This window comes from Ursus arctos, unplaced genomic scaffold (genome assembly GCF_023065955.2).
Source record: "Ursus arctos isolate Adak ecotype North America unplaced genomic scaffold, UrsArc2.0 scaffold_14, whole genome shotgun sequence".
NCBI classification, from domain to species: Eukaryota; Metazoa; Chordata; class Mammalia; order Carnivora; family Ursidae; genus Ursus; species Ursus arctos.
In genome coordinates, this window is record NW_026622808.1 from 40,319,934 (window position 1) to 40,338,679 (window position 18,746).

The 18,746-nt window shown below is 41.8% G+C and overlaps 2 protein-coding genes across 19 annotated transcripts in view; one reads left to right on the forward strand and one right to left on the reverse strand.

The window, feature by feature from the left end:
• The first annotated feature begins 474 nt into the window (after positions 1-474).
• On the forward strand, positions 475-9,451 carry KCTD6 (potassium channel tetramerization domain containing 6). 3 transcript variants are annotated; one of them, XM_048226505.2, is made up of 3 exons: positions 475-571; positions 6,718-6,787; positions 8,045-9,451. In XM_048226505.2, the coding sequence occupies exons 2-3, from the start codon at positions 6,761-6,763 to the stop codon at positions 8,729-8,731; spliced, it is 714 nt and encodes a 237-aa protein (XP_048082462.1). In that variant the 5' UTR covers positions 475-571; positions 6,718-6,760; the 3' UTR covers positions 8,732-9,451. The 3 variants fall into 3 exon arrangements, with proteins under 3 accessions (XP_048082462.1, XP_026356908.1, XP_026356910.1); XM_026501123.4 differs by lacking the exon at positions 475-571 and adding an exon at positions 682-5,818; XM_026501125.4 differs by lacking the exon at positions 475-571 and adding an exon at positions 682-2,842.
• A 1,137-nt stretch (positions 9,452-10,588) lies between these two features.
• ACOX2 (acyl-CoA oxidase 2) overlaps positions 10,589-18,746 on the reverse strand; it is a 31,762-nt gene continuing 23,604 nt past the window's right edge. For 11 of the 16 annotated variants that reach the window (XM_048226497.2, XM_048226487.2, XM_057311831.1 and 8 more), the window contains 3 exons: positions 15,537-15,669; positions 12,028-12,131; positions 10,589-10,754 (listed from right to left, as the gene is read on the reverse strand). In XM_048226497.2, coding sequence (XP_048082454.1) covers positions 12,069-12,131; positions 15,537-15,669 — 196 coding nt within the window. In that variant the 3' untranslated portion in view covers positions 10,589-10,754; positions 12,028-12,068. Of the gene's footprint in view, positions 12,132-15,536; positions 15,670-18,746 lie in introns of all 16 variants that reach the window. The other 5 variants (XM_048226504.2, XM_048226503.2, XM_057311832.1 and 2 more) reach the window with 2 other exon arrangements.

Sequence of the window (18,746 nt, forward strand, 5' to 3'; positions counted from 1 at the left end):
CTGTACATGGTTGGGGCCCTATACGTGTTCGTGAACAAGAGAAACAGCTGTGAGGACCAGAGTCCGAGGACGCAGGGAAAGCTGCCAGGGGCTGGGCGGATTCCAAACTGCGGTCGGGGGCGGGACGAAGGGGCGGGCTTCTGGACCCGGCCTCGGTGTTTCGGAGGCGGAGCCTCGGGGGCGGGCCTTCGGCTTCGGGGCGGGCCTTCGGGACTGCGGCGGAGCGGGCCTGACCACTCGGCCCAGGCTGCGCCCAGCTGAGCTCCTTCGGCCTCTTGGCCCTCTGGCCTCCCGCCCGCGCCGCCGTTAGGGGGCGCCCGCGTTCGTGGCGCCGCGACTCTGCTGGGAAGGCGCCGCCCGCGCCGGGCGGCAGGAGCCGCAACTCCGGGCGCGGGCTCAGTCGTCCGCTCTGCCGCCGCCGCCGCCGCCGCCGCCGCCGCCGCCGCCGCCGCCGCCGCCGCCGCCGCCGCCGCCGTTGCCGCCGCCGCTGGGCGCAGGCTCGCTCGTCCTCGCGCTCCCGCTCCCGGGCCGCCGGCGTCTCCCGGCAGGGCCGCCGCCGCCGCCGCGCAGTGTGAGTGGGGGCGGGCCCAGGGCTTGGGGGCCTGGGGCTCGGGAGGGCCAGGCACAGGCAGAAGCCCGCGCGGAGCGGCCGGGGCAGCGGGGTTAAGGAGAATCCGGGCGGTGGCGGGCCGCACTGAGGGGACTGTGGGGAGCCGGGGCGGCGCGCTCCAAGGTTGGCACGAGCCCGAGGCGGGCTGCCCGCGGCCGAGCGGCCGGGCTGGGGCGGGTTCCAGGGCCCGCCCCGCGGGGACGTGCGGCTTCGGCGGACCCGGGCTCGCGACACCGGGGCGCGCCCCCCGCTCGGGCCCAGAGCATCTTGTGTCCCACGCCGGACCGGGTTGGGGTGGGGTGGGGGGTTCTTTGGCTACAGGGCAACAGCGAAGCACGGCCCGGTTGGGGACACCTCGAGTTTTGCTCGACAATTATTTTTTTAGGGGGGTGGCGCTTATTAGCCACCGTTTGCCCTAATTTAAAGGCTGTGGCAGGGCTTCTGAGCCCTGCTTTAGGGCATTTTCTGTCCTCAGAGACACACTGTGAGTGTAGCTGAGTTCTTGATGCTCAGATTTGTGTATCTTGGCATTTTTAATGGTTGATGTCAGAGGTGATAAATGACCGTGGTAATGGGGAGCCCCAGAAGCACCTGCTGGGCCGGCAGTGGTGGAGGTTGTGTCAGAGGGTGGGACGAGAGAGACGAAACAGATCCTCTTTGGATATTCTGCAGAAGTTACCATGTTTCTGTTCGAGTATAGCTGTTCTGGAACAAGTTGATAAATCCAATTTTAGGACTTTGTGATAGAAGAGGTTCGAGTGGCAAGCAGACCCGGGGTGACCTGGTTTGGCCAAGAATGTTTAGGGTAACCCAGGTATCCCTTACCATTTCCTCTTGACATATTTATTTTCTTCCTGCTGTCACAAATGTCCGAGTGCGATCTCAGAATAGGAAAAAAGCTAGAGGACAGCATTTAGCACAGGCCTGAGCCCAAGGTTGGTGTTTTCAAATGAACAAATGTGTGGCTAGGAAAAGGAAAATCTGATCTGCAGGGTTGGTAGTTTGAGAGAACTTGCTCTTTGGTTGAGAACTGTCAGTCCCTACTAGTATTTCATTTATGTAATGCCGTAGATATTAAGGATTGACTGGTGAGGACTGCCATAGGTGCATTCCTAAGATTTGTGTGATTGAAATTTTCATAAATCATATTTTACCCAAAGCATTCCTACATAAAGGAATCCTAGGGTGGCTCCTTCTATGGATCCCTCAGTGTGTCTTGAATTTTGGTATTTAGAGTGTGTTTCAAACGGAACCCACGTATTTATTTGGATTTGGCTTTACCTTAGAGATAATCCTGAGTCATGCTTTAGAGAAGTTCCTTCTGTGATCAAGAGCTCAGCTGTCTGGTGGTCTCTATAAAAGCCGGCTGCTCCCCTTTACCTGTAATTCTGCCTTGTGGAGCTCTGGGGAAAGGAGGACTTGGGGAGATTGGAAGCAAATTAAGAGGGCTTTTCTTCCATATTTGTCCTGTTTCCATGCCAGGGCTCTAAATTACTTGTGTTCACACTCTCAAGTTTCTCAGTTTACCACAGAAATTTTGTTTATGCTACTGCCATTAGTATTTTCACGTTTGTTTAATACTTGCCAGTTTACAAATGGTTTCCTATTCATGATCTTGCTTATTTTCTCCTTTTCTGCAAGGAAGCTGGGCTTAAAGAGGGATTTCTTCAGGGTCTCATAATTAGTAAAGGAGCGTAAGGGGAATACAGATCCTCACCAGTAACCAGTTCTCTTTCCTGTGCACTGGCCTGCGCGCGTACTTCAGAACCCTAGTCCTGATCTGTTACCTTGTAGGTCGGTTGTTGCCTTTGTGTTAATCCTAAACGGTATCATTATTTTTGGGAAGGTGGTATTACCCTATTTTATTTTGTAGAAACTGAGGCTAAGAGAAATCTTCTGATTTTGTGACTATTTATGACAGCTCTTTAGCATTAAGATCATTTTTTCAATCTAGACCTCCTTTCCTCTAGGCTACATGGAGAGAGGAGAGAGAAAAAAATAATTAATTTTAGGAAAAAAACAATCTCTTTCTGCGTTGGTATGGTTAAGGATACCCTAACACCATAATCACATTCTTCTTGTGTGCCTGGCTACTAGTGTCAGCCTATATGTGAATGTTAACCCAGAAGATACCTTTAGATGTCACTGAACTAGTTACTATAAAAAGTATTTCATTTTCAAACTTCCGTGTCTCAAGAACTGAGGAATTCTGTACAAAAGGCAATTTTGAAGGTATGTATAGATGGAATTTATTGAGTCTTCTTTTCTGAATGCCAGACACAAAAGATTTCAGGAGAAAGGCATTTTATAGGGGCTACCTGGAAACTTTGGGAAGGCAGTAGTTAACAGGTTTTTATTATTTATCCGAGTTTGGAGGTATGTATTCTGATGGATAAGTTGTTATATAGGAGTAAGACTTTTGCCTGGGAGAATGCTTAGTTTTAGTCTGTAGCAGAAATGATAAACCCAGAATATTTATGTAGAATTAGCTAATCATAACTAAAAGCTTGACTGCAGTTCTGTAGTGTTGAGGAGAATGGCCCCGAGTTCTTGGGTTGTTCTTGAAGTTATTAACTTGTTGGATGGTGCATTTTTCAGATTTGCTACTTCAGAAAGTTGTTAGCAATTTCTTAAAAGGCTTTTATAAATTCTTTAGTATGTGTTTTCCTTAGCTTAATTATCTAACATTACACTGTCAGAATTTACACATTAGTCATAATTAACCTTTGAAGCTTAAGTGTGGGTGAATTTTCAGTACTGTTTTATATTCTTTGGGAATGGTCAGCCAGTTGTTTCCACAAGAATTTTATTTGCACCAAAGGTCAGCTATTTTCAGGTAGGACTGATTTTCAAGGGCCAGAAGCCTTCCTTTGAACTTTATAAGTGTTTGTGCTTGGTTGCATTCACTGCTGTTTAAAATGATCTTTAGTAAGAAGAATCACTTTAAAGAACAGTTTTTTTCATTGTTATCCTCATAATCTCTATTCCTGGCAAATTTTCTGGAATATTAGATTTTTCTTTGTCTTCATCGAGTGAAAAAGGCCCATTTGATGCCCATTTCCAGATCTTCCTTCTGCTGCCTGTCTTATGGTCATTTAACTTCTCATGAAGCCCTCCACTGGAGACTGTGCCAGAAGAGAGAGAAGATGAAAAGCAAATGAATCATTTTCTAATTGTTAGCAGCTCTGAAAAATGATTTAGTAGAAGAGATTGACACTATCCTGGAAATTTTTTCGGATTATATTTTATTTCATTCATCTGTATTGTCTCTGAGATGTTCCTAACAGTATTCAATTTAGAGGCCGATTATCCCGCTAATGGATGATCAGGAATCTAACTGCTTTTTTTTGGTTTGTTTCTTGCTGTATCTAAGCATTAAGCATCTCCACAGACGATGTTTAGAAGTAAGGAGTGGGGATAAAATTTAAACTAATCAATACTATTTTTTCCCCTTAGAGCTCTTTAGTGAACAATTTGATTTTTTGGTACAGTTTAGTCATTGTTATTGGAAGTGACTAATAGTAACTTCATGTTATTTTGAGTATCTGTATCTTATACACAAATGTAGGGAGGCTTTTGGGTGCTTTTTAAGAAACGTGGGCTTATATAGATTCCCATAAGTGCTTTCTTGAATTATTAAGCTTGAGGTTTCATTACATCTTTGTATCGGAACAGAACCTGGGCTTTTGCTCTGGAACAGATTCAAAGGCATCATCTAGTTTTCTTTTTATGATTGTTCAAGAAGTTATCTTGTTTTGGTTTAGCAGTAAAAAGGGGGGGCAAAGGATTAATAGTGGACAGACCTTGCGTAACAGCTGTAGCATTGATAATGTCTGGTCCTTCCTTTATCTTTGGTCTCCCATTTCTCATTTAATCATTTGGCTATTCATGGATTGGAGTTCTTTACTTAAGACAAAGGACACTAGCCTTCAGTCACACTAGTCAGTAGGCTCTTGCTATTTTGCCTCAGGGGAATTTTTACAAACCCATTGTGATTGCTCCCTTAGACTGAGTTACTATTAAATTTGTGAATAAAGTCCACCTGCTAGGGGGTCTAAAGTTAATCCTTTCAGTTTCTTATTTCTTGGATTCTTTCAGTTTCTACCCAAAGAAGGGATTTATAGAAAAATCTAGACTAGGAGTCAGAAAATCCAAGTTCTTAATCAGTTACTTTCCAGCTATGGGAACGTGAGCAAGTCTTTTAATCTGCCGTTTCTCTGTTTTGCATCTCTAAAATAGGGACAGTACTTCATGCATTGCTTATTGTATCAGGAATATTGTGGGAGAAAAAGGCCCATCTCCTTTTATTTAAATTGTTTCTTCGTTTTGGAATCCCTCCTCGCAGGTTGTCCAAATATTCCTGTAGAGTTCCCCTGAGCGAGCTCTTCCTGAAGTCTGCCCATTTGGAAGTGTTCTTGCTTTTCTTCCCGAAGGCCTCTGCTAGTCCATCCATTATGTAGCACTTTTCTGTACAGTTGTTGCATGTTGCCTTTCTTCACAGATAGAAAGCTCCACAAGGGCAAGGATTGTATCGTTCCTATTTCTGTGTCTCTACATTACACATCGCCCCCCCCCCACCAAGTTGACCTATAATAAATGTTGGTTGACTGAGTTATTTTTGAGGCTGTCAGGAATGAAAACTTTGGGTGATGGGAAGATGCCAAAGATGAGCCTAGTATCAGAACCTTTGGATGACTGGCCTTTTAAGTCACCCCATTACTGATCTGTCCGTTGTATCAGTACTGACTCAGATGCTCATAATATAAATTGGTAAAACCTGTTTTCTTGGTTCTGTTTACTTCAAATACTGAGAAGCAAGTCAGAGGAATGAAAGGTTGTCACAACCCCCCTGAATTTGACATTTGTTCCACTTCTCATCCTATTGCATGTGGAGGTCTATCTGTATCCAACTGCTGAGTATGGAGAATTAAACCTGACTGCACGTTGTCTGGTCCACATTTTAGCTTGTTTTCTTTGAAGAATGTGCAAGGTGGAAAAATAGATGCTTCAGGCTCTGATTTCAGCCCATGCTGTGCTATGCAAATGTTCTCTACATGCCTGAGTGACCTTTTTGAGAAAGAGCCTTTGTGATCTTCTGTAGCCAGGGCCTGTTCTGGGAATAGTGTGCCAGATTTCTCTAAAAGTGGGAAAAGTGAATCTGTTCAAAGACCACATAAAAAAGCCAGTGCTTTTCCTGGATAAATACCGGTAAGTTCATGTTTCTTACTGTCTCTTGCCAGAGCTTTTGAAATTTGCTCTGCAATTTGCTTTGCCGGTTGATTTGGAGAATGATACGTGTGAGAGGGGACTGACTAAGGCAGTTCCGTAGCTGGGAAAGTGTTTAAGTGCTTTTGAATTGTAGATAAAAATAAATTCAAACTGGCATCATTAGTAGCTGGGTGTTTATCAATGTCTTCAGGCTGGTTCTCTGTTAAGTGCCGGCTGAGTGACTCGCAACCAGATTTGTAAGGTTCCTTTTGTCCCAAATTGTGCTCTGATGATTTGGCATTTAAATTGTTTTCTATTTGTTTTGATTATTGTACAGAATGAAATATATTATTATTAAAAGTATAATTGGTTTTTTTATGTTATAAAAGGAACCCTGTTCTGATGTATTTCTCTTGGAAAGTGATACTGGTGTTTCGGAGGTTTATGGCTTTTGATGCTTTTACTGAGATGTTTAGTTTCTGTAGCTGAAATGGATAAAAAAGAGTTTTCTCTTTCTCCCTTTCCTTAACCACCTTTTTGATAAGGATCATTATAGGTTTGCACCAGGCTAGCATTGTACAGTTAATCATAATGTTCTCCTATAGAAATTGTAAAAATTGAATTTTCAGAGAGGATAGGTAAAATTTGAATGACTGGCTTACTTACTAGGCTCTTCTTCCTTCCTTAAGCATAGGATAATTTTTTTCTCTAAAGATTGTCTATCTCTTAGGTATGTATGGACAGTCCTAGAGGAATGCTTTCTTCTCCAGATCTTTGCCCTGTAGCCGGTTTTGGTTGAGCAACGATGAGTAGCTAGCTGTCTGCTCTGTTGGGTGGGAAAATCCTTCTCTGTTTTCATAGTTACATGCTCTGTCATGTGTCTTTTTCTTCTCCCCAAGTTTCCCTGGAACCTGGGCTTCCCGAGACGCAGCGCTGGAGCAGATGGATAATGGAGACTGGGGCTATATGGTGAGATGCTTTTGCAGGTGCATTTTGAAGGCTGGCAAATAATTTGTGTCTTTTCCCCCTTCTTCTGTATTCTTAGGTATAATAAATCTTATAAGAATGAAAATTATAAATTAGTACATCATCAACTCCCCTCTTAATTAGTTTATTTTGGGGGTCTCGTTTGGTGTTTTTATGTAAGCAAAGTCAATATGAACTCTCTAAGTGACTTTTTATAATCACTTATCAGAGAGCATAATATTTTTTTGGTCTTTAAAGTATGTTGCTCTTAAAACTCTTTCTTCATAGAGTAGTGACTAATAAGATGGTCTAGTAGGTAATGGTACAGAGGCTATTTTCTTGTGTTAGGGAAGTTAAAGGTTGAGAAGCTGCCACTTCTCCCACTTGTACTTTTTTTGAGTGTGCATGTCTTCCTATTTTCCTTTTCCTTTGTTAAGAAATATTTCACTTGTGTAGTACAGAAGTCCCTCTGTCTGTCTTTATTTTTATTTATTTTTCTTACATATAATTTTTAAAAGGGAAGGTATGTATTATTTAGAGAAGCTTGCTTTTCAAAATTAAAGGCCAGATTTCAACATCAGTGTTACAAAAGTGAATACATGATCAGATTCTAAAAATTGAAAGCTGCTGTTAGCCTTTGGGTGTATAAGATTGTGTTGACTAACTGTGTATTATAACTTAGTATTTGGCACTGTTATTTCCATGGAGAAGTTATAAAAATTAGCTGCACAAATTTTTATCTTTAAAGTAAGTTTTATGATTTGTTCCCCTTTTTTGAGTGGGAAAAACGAAAGAAGTATTGAAAGTAGATATTTTTTATAGTATCAAATCATTTTTATTCTATTTTGTGTTAAATTGAGTTAAGAAAAAGGAAGGTCTCTCTTTTTTTAATCAGAAAAAAACTTATGTGAGTAAATTTTAACTTGGCTTTTCTCTTCCCATAGTATATACTCTGACCTAAAAACTTCTCTTTAGATACTGGGCCTGAAATTAAGTGGCTTTGGAAGTCATGCTCTCCTTTTTTAGTGTAAGGCTTTAATGAATTAGATTTATCCTTTCCAATTGAAAGAAAACATTAGATCCCTTCATCTGGGTAGGTTTATCATTGACAGTAAAGCTATTTTGCATTATAGGATTGCTAAATACATTATAGCCTGAAGGAATCTTTTGCCTTGCTTGTTGTTACCATTAATTTTCTTAATTTGTCAAAGTTAGAATTTAAGAAATTTCAGATGACTGATCACTTTTTAAAAATTTCAGATGACTGACCCAGTCACGTTAAATGTAGGTGGACACTTGTATACAACGTCTCTCACCACATTGACGCGTTACCCGGATTCCATGCTTGGAGCTATGTTTGGGGGGGACTTCCCTACAGCTCGAGACCCTCAAGGCAATTACTTCATTGATCGAGATGGACCTCTTTTCCGATATGTCCTCAACTTCTTAAGAACTTCAGAGTTGACCTTACCCCTGGATTTTAAGGAATTTGATCTGCTTCGGAAAGAAGCAGATTTTTATCAGATTGAGCCCTTGATTCAATGTCTCAATGACCCTAAGCCTCTGTATCCTATGGATACTTTTGAAGAAGTTGTGGAGTTATCTAGTACTCGGAAGCTTTCTAAGTACTCCAATCCAGTAGCTGTCATCATAACCCAATTAACCATCACCACCAAGGTCCATTCCTTACTAGAAGGTATCTCAAACTATTTCACAAAGTGGAATAAGCACATGATGGACACCAGAGATTGCCAGGTTTCCTTTACGTTCGGACCCTGTGATTATCACCAGGAAGTTTCTCTCCGGGTCCACCTGATGGAATACATTACAAAACAAGGTTTCACGATCCGCAACACCCGAGTGCATCACATGAGTGAGCGGGCCAACGAGAACACAGTGGAGCACAACTGGACTTTCTGTAGGCTGGCCCGGAAGACTGATGACTGATCTCGAAGCCTGGGAGAAGTTCCTGGAAACTGACTCTCCAGGACATGGAAGAGACTTTTTTTTTTTTTTTTAAATCACAGTGTGGGATTTTTTTTTTTTTTTTTTAATATTTGTATTTATTTGAAGGCATTGAGGACCAGAAGGAAGTTTTGTGCTTTAGCAGACTCCTCTATGTTTTGTTCCCTTTACCTTGAGTATGCATGTGCCTGTTCGGAGCCTCCAGATACCTTTTTTATAAAAAGAAGTCTGAAAATCATATGGTATATAATCTACTCTTAACAGAGCTTTTTTTATTACAGTGCTACAATGATTTCTGATTAAATGGTCCCTAACTCAACTAGAAGGCTAAAAATGCAGGAATGAAAGAATAAACAGAGTACTCATGATGCCTTTGAGAAAAATCAAAACATCATGTAGGGTGACCTAGTTTCCAAACCAATAAGCAGTATTGTAATATTAAAGGAAAACTGTTCCAATCATTTAAAAGTACTTGTTAAGTACTGCTTTTTACAGTTATGACAACTGTTTCTTTCTATGCATATAAATCAAGCAACCAAATATCTGTAGCCATGGAAATGTCTGACTAGAAATATTTATATTGGATTCTGAATACAAAATGTCCCTGTGGTAGAACTCTTACTTCTTATGCCTGGTGCAGTATAATTCCCGAGTGTACTGTCTACCAGAAGAAAAAAACTAATAAAAAATGAAATATGAAAATTAGATTTGTATTTGTTGATTATTGTTACTTGGGGGGGGGAATCATATTTCTTGCTTCAAATATGCATTTTTGGTTTATATATACAAATACCTTTGTATTTGACTCAAGAGGACTCAGTAGAACCTTCAGATGCAGTTCATAGTATCTCCTGTGTTACAGGAGCAGGGGTGGATGGAATTGACTGTTTTTTCTACGAGTGCACACAGTGAACATAGGGTTTGGTAAATTTTTTCAAATAGGACTTACGTTGAAGATTACAGATTTTTCTTCAGTAAGCCACCAGTTGTCGCCATTGAATATGACCCTTATCCCAGCTTTGTACTGAACACAGGGACAAACTGCCTTTTCAGCCACTTTTTTCTCACAATATTACTGTGGCCCACAAATATATTTTATTATTACAGTTAAGTCTGTTTCTGAGGAGAAAAACTAAACTGCAGTGAGTGAAAGCTCTGGAACAGGAGATATGTATGTACTTTATTCATTGTGGTCTTATTTCGAATAGTTGGTTTGATTCTCTTTCTTGGAAGTTACAGGAAGGATTATGTTAGTTATAGTGAGACTTCCTAGTTTGCTAGAACACCTTATAAAAGAAGTCATGTAATTTCTTCCCTGTTTTCTAAGGGCAGGGTAGAGTTCCGAGGCTGTGTGCCCTCAGGCGGGTCACTCCTTTCCTCTTCTTCATGAGAAGATTCTGAGCTTCTCTCTCTGAAAGGAGGGTGAGAACACCTTACCTACATCCATTTTTGCCCATGTGTCTGAAAATTTAAGATTTGACAAATGACCAACATCTAGAAACCTATAATTACCCTGTTTTCACCATCTTCAACTAAAACATCTTCAGCCATCTTCAAACTAAAATCCCTTCATGCTATTGGCAGGTTGCTGTGGTTTTAGTAAATGTGCTAGTGTGAGGTTATCTTTTTAGAAAATTGTCTCATACTTTGAATTGATTAGAGGTTAACCCTCCCCCTCAAAAAACAGCCACTTATGTGTTGTTGAGTTGGTGGAGGCAGATGCAAGGCAGAGTGACTTGGACTGAAAGTTGATGTGGAAATGGGAATAATAGTTGTTCGAGGGTTTTAAAAGTTAAAATCTGATGGGGTCTCTTCCTTGCTCAGTTCACTGGAGAGAAGTTTGTTTTGGTAAATTTTCTCAGATTTATTAATTATTAATAACTAAGGGGCCCCTGGGTGGCTCACTCGTTCGTTGAGTGTCCGACTCTTGATCTCAGCTCAGGTCTTGATCTCGGGGTTGTGAGTTCGAGCCCCGCATTGGGTTCCATGCAGGGTGTGGAGGCTACTTTAAAAAAAAAAAAAAGAAAAAATTATTAACAACTAAATGATTATTTTTATGAGTAAATTAGGAAAAGTAGCCAGCTGAGATCTTTTGCAATTTAATTTGTCTGGTGGCATTTAATTTTGAGTGTTTTATTCAGTTGCGCGATATGAAAAATGTAGTTTGATTATATTTGGTAATTTGAGACAATTATGTCTTTTAAGAAAATTTTAAATCATTTTCACTGCGAAATAGTTGATTTTCAAAAATTGATACTCAGTGGTATTCTTAGTACTGTACATTTTATTTAGATTACTCCAAGTATGGGCACTTTTGGAGAATTGTGTATGTCCTTTTAAACCCTCGTATAAATGTGTGCTAAATTAGATATAAGTGATAAGTGATGAGTCTATTGACTTTATTTTTTTAATTTATTCTTTTAAAGATTTTATTTATTTATTTGACAGAGAGAGAGAGAGAGAGATCACAAGTAGGCAGAGGAGCAGCAGAGGGAGAGGGAGAAGCTGGCTCCCTGCTGAGCAGGGAGCCTGATGCGGGACTCGATCCCAGGACGCTGGGATCATGACCTGAGCCAAAGGCAGATGCTTAACAGACTGAGCCACCCAGGCGCCCCATCTATTGACTTTAGATCTAAAGTAAAACTCTTTAGTTGTACTAAATAGATGCTACAAATGGATAGCACTACTGCTCTTTATTGTGGGAAATTTCAAACATATTCAGAAGTAGAACAGTGCAAACTTGCATGGACCCACGGACCGACCATCTTCAGCTCTTTGCTCTCCCTTTTTCCTTTCATGGGTTATCTTGAAGTAAATCACAGGTGTTCCATCCATCCATCCATCCAGATAATGACTTTAAAACATACCTACTTTAGAGGGTGCCTGGCTGGCTGAGTCGGAAGAGTATGTAACTTTTGCTCTTGGGATCGTGAGTTCGAGCCCCACGTTGGGGATAGAGCTTACTTTATTGTTTTTTTAAAGATTTTATTTATTCATTAGAGAGAGAGACACAGCATGAGTGGGGGGGGGGCAGAGGGAGAGGGAGAAGCAGACTCCCTGCTGAGCAGGGAGCCTGAGGTGGGGCTGGATCCCAGGACCCTGGGATCATGACCTGAGCCGAACACAGATGCTTAACTGACTGAGCCACCCAGGCGACGGTAGAGGTGACTTTACAAACAACTATATATATATATACACACACACACACACACACTTTGAAATATATAAAGTGTATATGAAGCATACTTTAAAATTTAATGCTGTATATGCCATAGTACCATTATCACATGGTGGTGCCTCTTGAATGCTGTTGATTACTTCACAGCTTGGATCTCTGACTTTGTAATAGTGGTCTTAAGTATTTCTCGTAGGCAGGGTTCCCCTATTTGTAGAAAAAAGTGCATTGTTAAGACAATATTTCTGCCAGGAATAATGGCTTTTACTTTCAAATTAAGTTTTTAGTTTCAAAAAAGTAACATTACATAAGATTCTTAATTTTAAAAATTATTTTTTAATCCATTTTGTGTGAACATATGGAGAAACATTTTTTCCAAAGGGCATCCTTCCTTTTCTCATGCAGATTTTAAATTGTGGATGCAGGTGGCCAATTAAGAAACAGCTTATCATTTGCTTTTAGAATTTAATACAAATAAAATGCTTGACTTTTTGAGGTTCTTTGAAACTGAACATTAACCACAAAGCAAGCAACCAGAAGGTGGAGTAAACTAATGAAGATTCTATGTCAGATAGGTTATTCCCCATTGTTCATTAATGTTATGTCTTGATTCTTTTTTTTTTTTTTTAAGATTTTATTTGTTCATTTGTCAGAGAGAGTAAGATAGAGCACACGCAGGGGGAGCGGCAGGCAGAGGGAGAAGCAGACTCCCCGCTGAGCAAGGAGGCCGATGCCGGACTCGATCCCAGGACCGGGATCGTGACCTGAGCCGAAGGCAGACGCCCAACCGACTGAACTACCCAGGCGTCCCGTATGTCTTGATTCTTTCCTTCACAGCTCTAGCTTCATCTTTTATATCGTTTATTTACTTTTTTGCCTGTCTAGGCTAAAACTTTAGGCTCCTTATTGAAGATGGGGTCTATGACTCTTTTGTTCTCCACTGTAGCCTTAGTATCTAGAATAGTTTCTGGCATATAGCATCTGCTCAACAAATATTTATTGAATGACTGACCAAATGAATCAGTAGGTATGTTTAATGCATCTAGCAACTACTTGGACAATTTTTTACAGTCGAATAACTGGGGGAAATAGGGTTCTCGTTTTGAAATTATCCCTAGTGGTTCCTGCACTGCTTGCGTCTATAGGGAACCACTTAAATATGAATTCACGCGGGGAGCAGGAACAACTTTTTGCAATTCACTTTGGAGAATCTGGCTTGAAATAGCATCCAGCTCAGGAAAAAAAGCCAAGACGCACACCACGGCTTGAGTGAACTATGAGAGAGCGCATCATCGTGTCTAGGGGTAAAGCTCAAGACTCTACCTGCCCCAGACAGAAGAGAGACTGTCTCATGATTCAAGACATTTAACCTAGCATAGCCCCTTTCTTTTGGTAGAAAATGTCAGTGAAATATGTTCCCATTTGTAATTTTGTGTCTCCAAGGCACGTCTTAACGTAGCTGTTGATTTAATTTATTTGAAATACCCGCAGTGTGCCTTTTTCTACTAGTGCAAATGAGGGGGGAAAATGTCTCTTACTGCAGCTTCAAAATTATCTATAGCAGATTAGAAATACATGCCTTAAAAGTGCTATTTTGGAATACTCTCAAGGAGCCAGTAATGTAAGATCATGTGGCGATATGTTCAGTAGTCAACTGGCTGTCATTTTTACTAACTGGCAGCATTTCTCCAGGGTCATTGATAATCTCACATTCCCAAGTTGCTGTGTGTGGAAGAGCCACGTGGCTATACCTGTTCCCTGTTTAGCAAGGTGACGTAAGCCAAGGTGGTCAGAGCCCACAGCACTGTGTATGCAGTGGGTTGTTCCTCTCACTGTATGGGTCATAAAACTGTGGTCATTTATTCCGTAAATGCAAAGTGGCTACTCCGAGACACATCCTCGAGTTAGGAAGAGGAAGACTCCATCCTTGTTCACAGTCAAGTTGCAGGAGATAAGGAAAAATAGAAGAGTAAATGGGATGAAGTACACCAACATTTTACCAGGTCTGTTGATGTTGTGGACCCGTCGTGCCCCTCACCTCATTTACATAAGCCTGCCCTCGTATAGTATCCAGATTAAATGCTTTTCAAGTAAAGATTAGAAACAAAGTAAAAAACAAAAAAACAAAAAACAAAACTCCCTGTGTTCTTTAGTGAAGATGAGGAATCAGAACTGGCATGTTTCCTTGTATTGCTAGTTAAGCACGTCTGAGCTAGATATGTCAGCATTTGCTGGCAGGTGTTAGAGCAGGGTCGGTTTTTCGCCGGAGCATCAAAGGGCATATATTTATCCTTAGACCACAGGAGCTAACCTGGAGTAGGAAGACTGCTGTCATTTTTGTGCCAGGATTTAAACAGTAGAAAGCAGGGAGATCTAATTATTAGACAAAGTAACACGCCAGAAGTAGCTTAACTGTATTAAGCAGTAAATGTATCATACTTTCTCTAGGTAAGTTCTTTATACTTTCTTGTCATCTTAAAAGGATGCCTCTCTAGAGACAGGGAGTGACCAAAATGGATTGGCCTTCTACCCGACAAGCATCTTGGAGATGACCAGTTGTGTTACAATTTTAGATAATCATGTTAAATTAAGCTATGAGGTATGACAGGATGCAAAATGTGAAGAGCAAGTCTAACACCATGCTAAGTGTGAATGAAAGCCTGAGAGTTGCCAATTTTATGAGGTGTTAAGACACCTTTTCTGAAATTTGACCTAAGGGGTAAAAAAGTAAGCTTCACTATCTGAGTAACATATTTGCACTACAGAGCTTAAAATAATCTGTTGCATATCTATAGATTATTTTTGTTTTGATCATCTGTATCAAATCTATTAAATACTGGTTACCAAATTCTAAATATAGGGTTTATTTCTTTACTCCAGTTACTATAGTCATTGACATTCATAACATTTCCCAGTGAGGCTTACAGCAGAGAGTCTGGGACGCTGGCCCTAGATCATTAGGATTTTAGAAGTCCTCCCCTCTTCTGTCAATGCCATAGAGTTCTGGCATTCTCTCTTAGGACAGCTGGGAATCTTTTTGCCATAACCCTTGTAATTGTCATTTATACTGGGCTGCCAATGGCCCTGTAGCCACCTTCTTTGTTCCTGGGATTGTGTTCCTCAGACTGCAGAGAAAGGAGGCATCTCCAGCAGACAGATCTGAGAGCGATCCCCCACCCCAAGCTTCCTATCCCCTCTGAATACCCATTTTTATCAACACAAAACTGAGAGTTAAAAGACTGAAAATAAGATGGTTAAATCACTGCAATGATTTATCTTCTTATTTTTGTTTCTTAAAGCTAGTTTGCCACTATGTGTGTATGCCCTTGGGTGTGTCAAGCCATGATTTAGAGCATGGACCTTCCTCCTGATTCCCTTTACCGAATTCTGAGCAATGCCTTTTGCTGATTCAAGTCCAGACTCAGAGTTCCTGCCAGGCCACATCCCCACTCCTGGTTTCTTTTATGTATTCTCAAAATATTTCCAACAGACATGCTATGCCAAGCAATTTCCAACCTAATGGGAATCAATTAAAATGAGAAAACATGGAGGTGTATTCACTGCTTGTTCTCTGCTCTCTTACATAATTTATAATGTGTTCTACTCAACTACCTGAGTATTGGTCGGTGACTTCTGGGCCCAGTGGAACAGGCGTTCATAGACATTTCCATCGTAACAGCCAAGTGCTGAATTTAAACAGTGATCCGTGAAGTCAAAAGCATCAGTTAACAAGATGGCATCCTTCCTGTGCGAGAAAACAAGCGTTTGTGAGTATTTTAGATTGCTCTTATGAATCCAATTAATCAGGGATGGTGAAAAACAACACCTAATTAGAGGTTGCATCATTATTCCCTTTTGAATAACTCAGCTTTAATTTTTTAAAAGTTTTAATTTTTGATCTGTTCTCTATACAAGTATAAAGAGTCCAGTAGTCTTCAAGGCTTGCAGTTTAAAATCAGCACCTCCCTGTCTCACCTCTACTCCCCCGACCCCTGGAATCAGTTTCAGTCCTTGTAGCTGAGATTTTTTGGCTGTCTCTATCTTGTTTGGATTGCTACTTCTTGATTGTTCTGTTTTAGATATATCTGTCAACTCTTCATTACAAACAGATAAGGATAGGTTTTTGGTCCTCTCTCCTCACCCCTATGTCATGCCCCCCTCACCCTGCTGCTTCTCGGCCTTCCTGCTCCCAGTATAGTTGACTTTGGTCAGGCTTCTATCCAGTGCTTTACATTGTTACGGCTGTATGTGTGCATATGATTGTGACTTTATGTCTCCTGCTCACAGCTGAGCTGTGTCCCTGTCACGTCTCTCCCATTAGTGATCTACCCCCTGGTCCTCTGTTTCTCTCTCCAACTCTTCTGTCATCTTCCTTAGTGATTTCATTGCCCACATGAGTGTTCCTCTAAAACACGGCTTCTCAGTTCTGGGATCTTCTCCACTGACCGTGTTCTGCAGCCTCCCTCTGTCCTTCTCCGCCAAGATCCCACCCCAGGACTTGGTCTTCCACATCTGCACCTTCCCCGTGATGTGGGGCGTGATCCTTTCACTGGCTTCTGCCCTTTTAGCTTACTCCCTCTAGAGTTCCGACTCCGATAGCCCCCCCTTTTTTTCTTTTTCAAGCAACAAAATGTGTTTTATTTTAGTGTATTGAATGAAATTTAAAAAAATTTCACATCCTTCTCTTCCTTTTTTTAGCAAAGGCTATAAAGCATAACATTGTGATTGTTTATACTCTTCCCAGCCCTCCTTTTACGAAGCAGTTGAGCTGACTGGGATATTGTACCTACCTGTTTTAATCTTTTCTGGGTGACCCTTCATCATCACTGTGCGAGGATTTCCATTTAGGGCTGCTCACACTTCTTTGACCCTACCTGCCCCCACCACTTACTTCATATCCCTCATCCTCCTGGTGGCCTCCCTTCCTTCCTCATTCAGCTGACATTCCACCATCTGTTACATTCACTCCCTCAAGAACACATTCAGCAGTTTTCCACCGACTCTGTGCCACCACCGTTGCAGCTGTAGGTGCTGGGAAACCAGTACTGACTGGTGTGATAGAGGCTCAGGTGGGCCCTTCCTGCTGCCTACTGATCGTATGACATTGCTCTAATTCCTTGACTCTCTCATTTTCTTAGAGGATTATTTCACACCTTCTCTCTGATCCTTAAATCCACACTACCCCCCTCCCCATCCCTCTTACTTAGATGACTTTTTGTCCCATTTCACTGGTAAAATAGAAGTGGTAAGAGCACATCCACAAGTTCCCACCCATGCTTTTATATGTGCTTTAGTACAGGTACGCTGTCCAGGCCCCCAGCTCACGCCAGTCCTTTCTCAACCATTAGATGCCTTCCCCTCTTGCCTACTAGAGAACAACATTCTAGAAATTCTCTTGCCTTTCCTCTACAGTGTCAAAATCCCCTTCTCCACTGGATCATTTTCATATACAAATATGCCGTCCTATCTCCCATCTTAAAGACAAGCTTTTGAATCTGTTTCCTTCTCCATCATCTACTCCAGATCTTGGCTCCCCTTTATGATAAAACTCCTAAAACTGTTGTGCTTGTTTATGCTTTGCTATTTTTTCTTCTCCACCTGTTCTAGACTAGACCTGTTCAGGTTTTCACTTCCACCACTCCACTGAAATAGCTCTTGTCAAGGCCACCTCCTCTCATCCTCTTTGGAGGGTCCCAAGACTAGTACTGGGGCCTCTACTCTTTATACAGTCACTCCATGTGATATCCTTCCGATGGCTTTAAATACCAGCCATATGCTAATGACTTCCAAATTTATCTCTCCAGTCTCACTTACCTGCTTATTGACATCTTACTTGATTTCTAACAGGCTCTTCAACGCTACCATGTTCAAAGCCAGACTCCTGACGTTCTGCACCTTCTCCTATGCATCCTGCCCAAACCTGGTGCATTTATAGCAAATGGTAAGTAACTCTGTCCTGGGCAAAAACCTGAGCTCCTCTCTGTCGATTACACTCCACGTCTGATCGGTCAGCAAATTCTGTTCTACCTTCAAAATATATCCAAACTTCAACCACTTCCCACTACCTCCGGTGTTATCACCCATCTAACCCAACATCGTCTTTTGCTTGGATTATTGGGGTAGCCTCCTAGCTGGGCTCCCTGCTTTGTATTCATCCCCCTGTCCAGTCAGTTCTTAATATGGCAGCTGGGGTGATCCTTTAGGAAAAGTCATTGATGACTGAAATGCTGAAAACCCTCCCTCTCTCACACGAAGTAAAAGCCAAAGTCTTACGTCTTTGCAATGATCTCCACCCCCCTCCATCTTGGCCCCAGTACACCCCTAACTCTCTGACCTCTGCTCTCCTTCCCCACCTCAGTCATTGTTCTTTTCTGTGTTCTCTGGATGGACGTGCCAAGCATGCTCTGGCCTCCAACGTTTGTACTTCTCTGCCTGGGGTGCTCCTTTCGCAGCCAACGCCATGGCTCCTCTCCTGTCCCCACCCTTTGAGATCTTTCCTCAAACATCACCCTCCCTGGGAGGCCTTCTCTGACTTATTTAAAACTACAGTCCCTGGGGCACCTGGCTGACTTAGTCAGTGGAGGGTGCAACTCTTGACCTTGGGGTTGTGAGTTCGGGCCCCGCGTTCGGTGCAGAGATTACTTACTTAAAAGTAAAATCTTTAAAAAATAAAACTACAGACCCCCCAACCCTGCGTTGCAACCCCAGCATTCCTCATCCCCTTCCCTGCTTTCCTTTTCTTCATAGCGTGTATTTACCATTTTGCACACTGTATGCTTGACTTACTTCTTCCGTGTTTGTCTCCTCTAGTCTGTAAACTTC

Bases quoted from the DNA above. Each gene is read 5' to 3' on its own strand.
- KCTD6 (XM_048226505.2), top strand. From the start codon at position 6,761: ATGGATAATGGAGACTGGGGCTATATG. The intron at 6,788-8,044 runs GTGAGATGCTTT...TAAAAATTTCAG, and splicing joins ATGGAGACTGGGGCTATATG to ATGACTGACCCAGTCACGTT.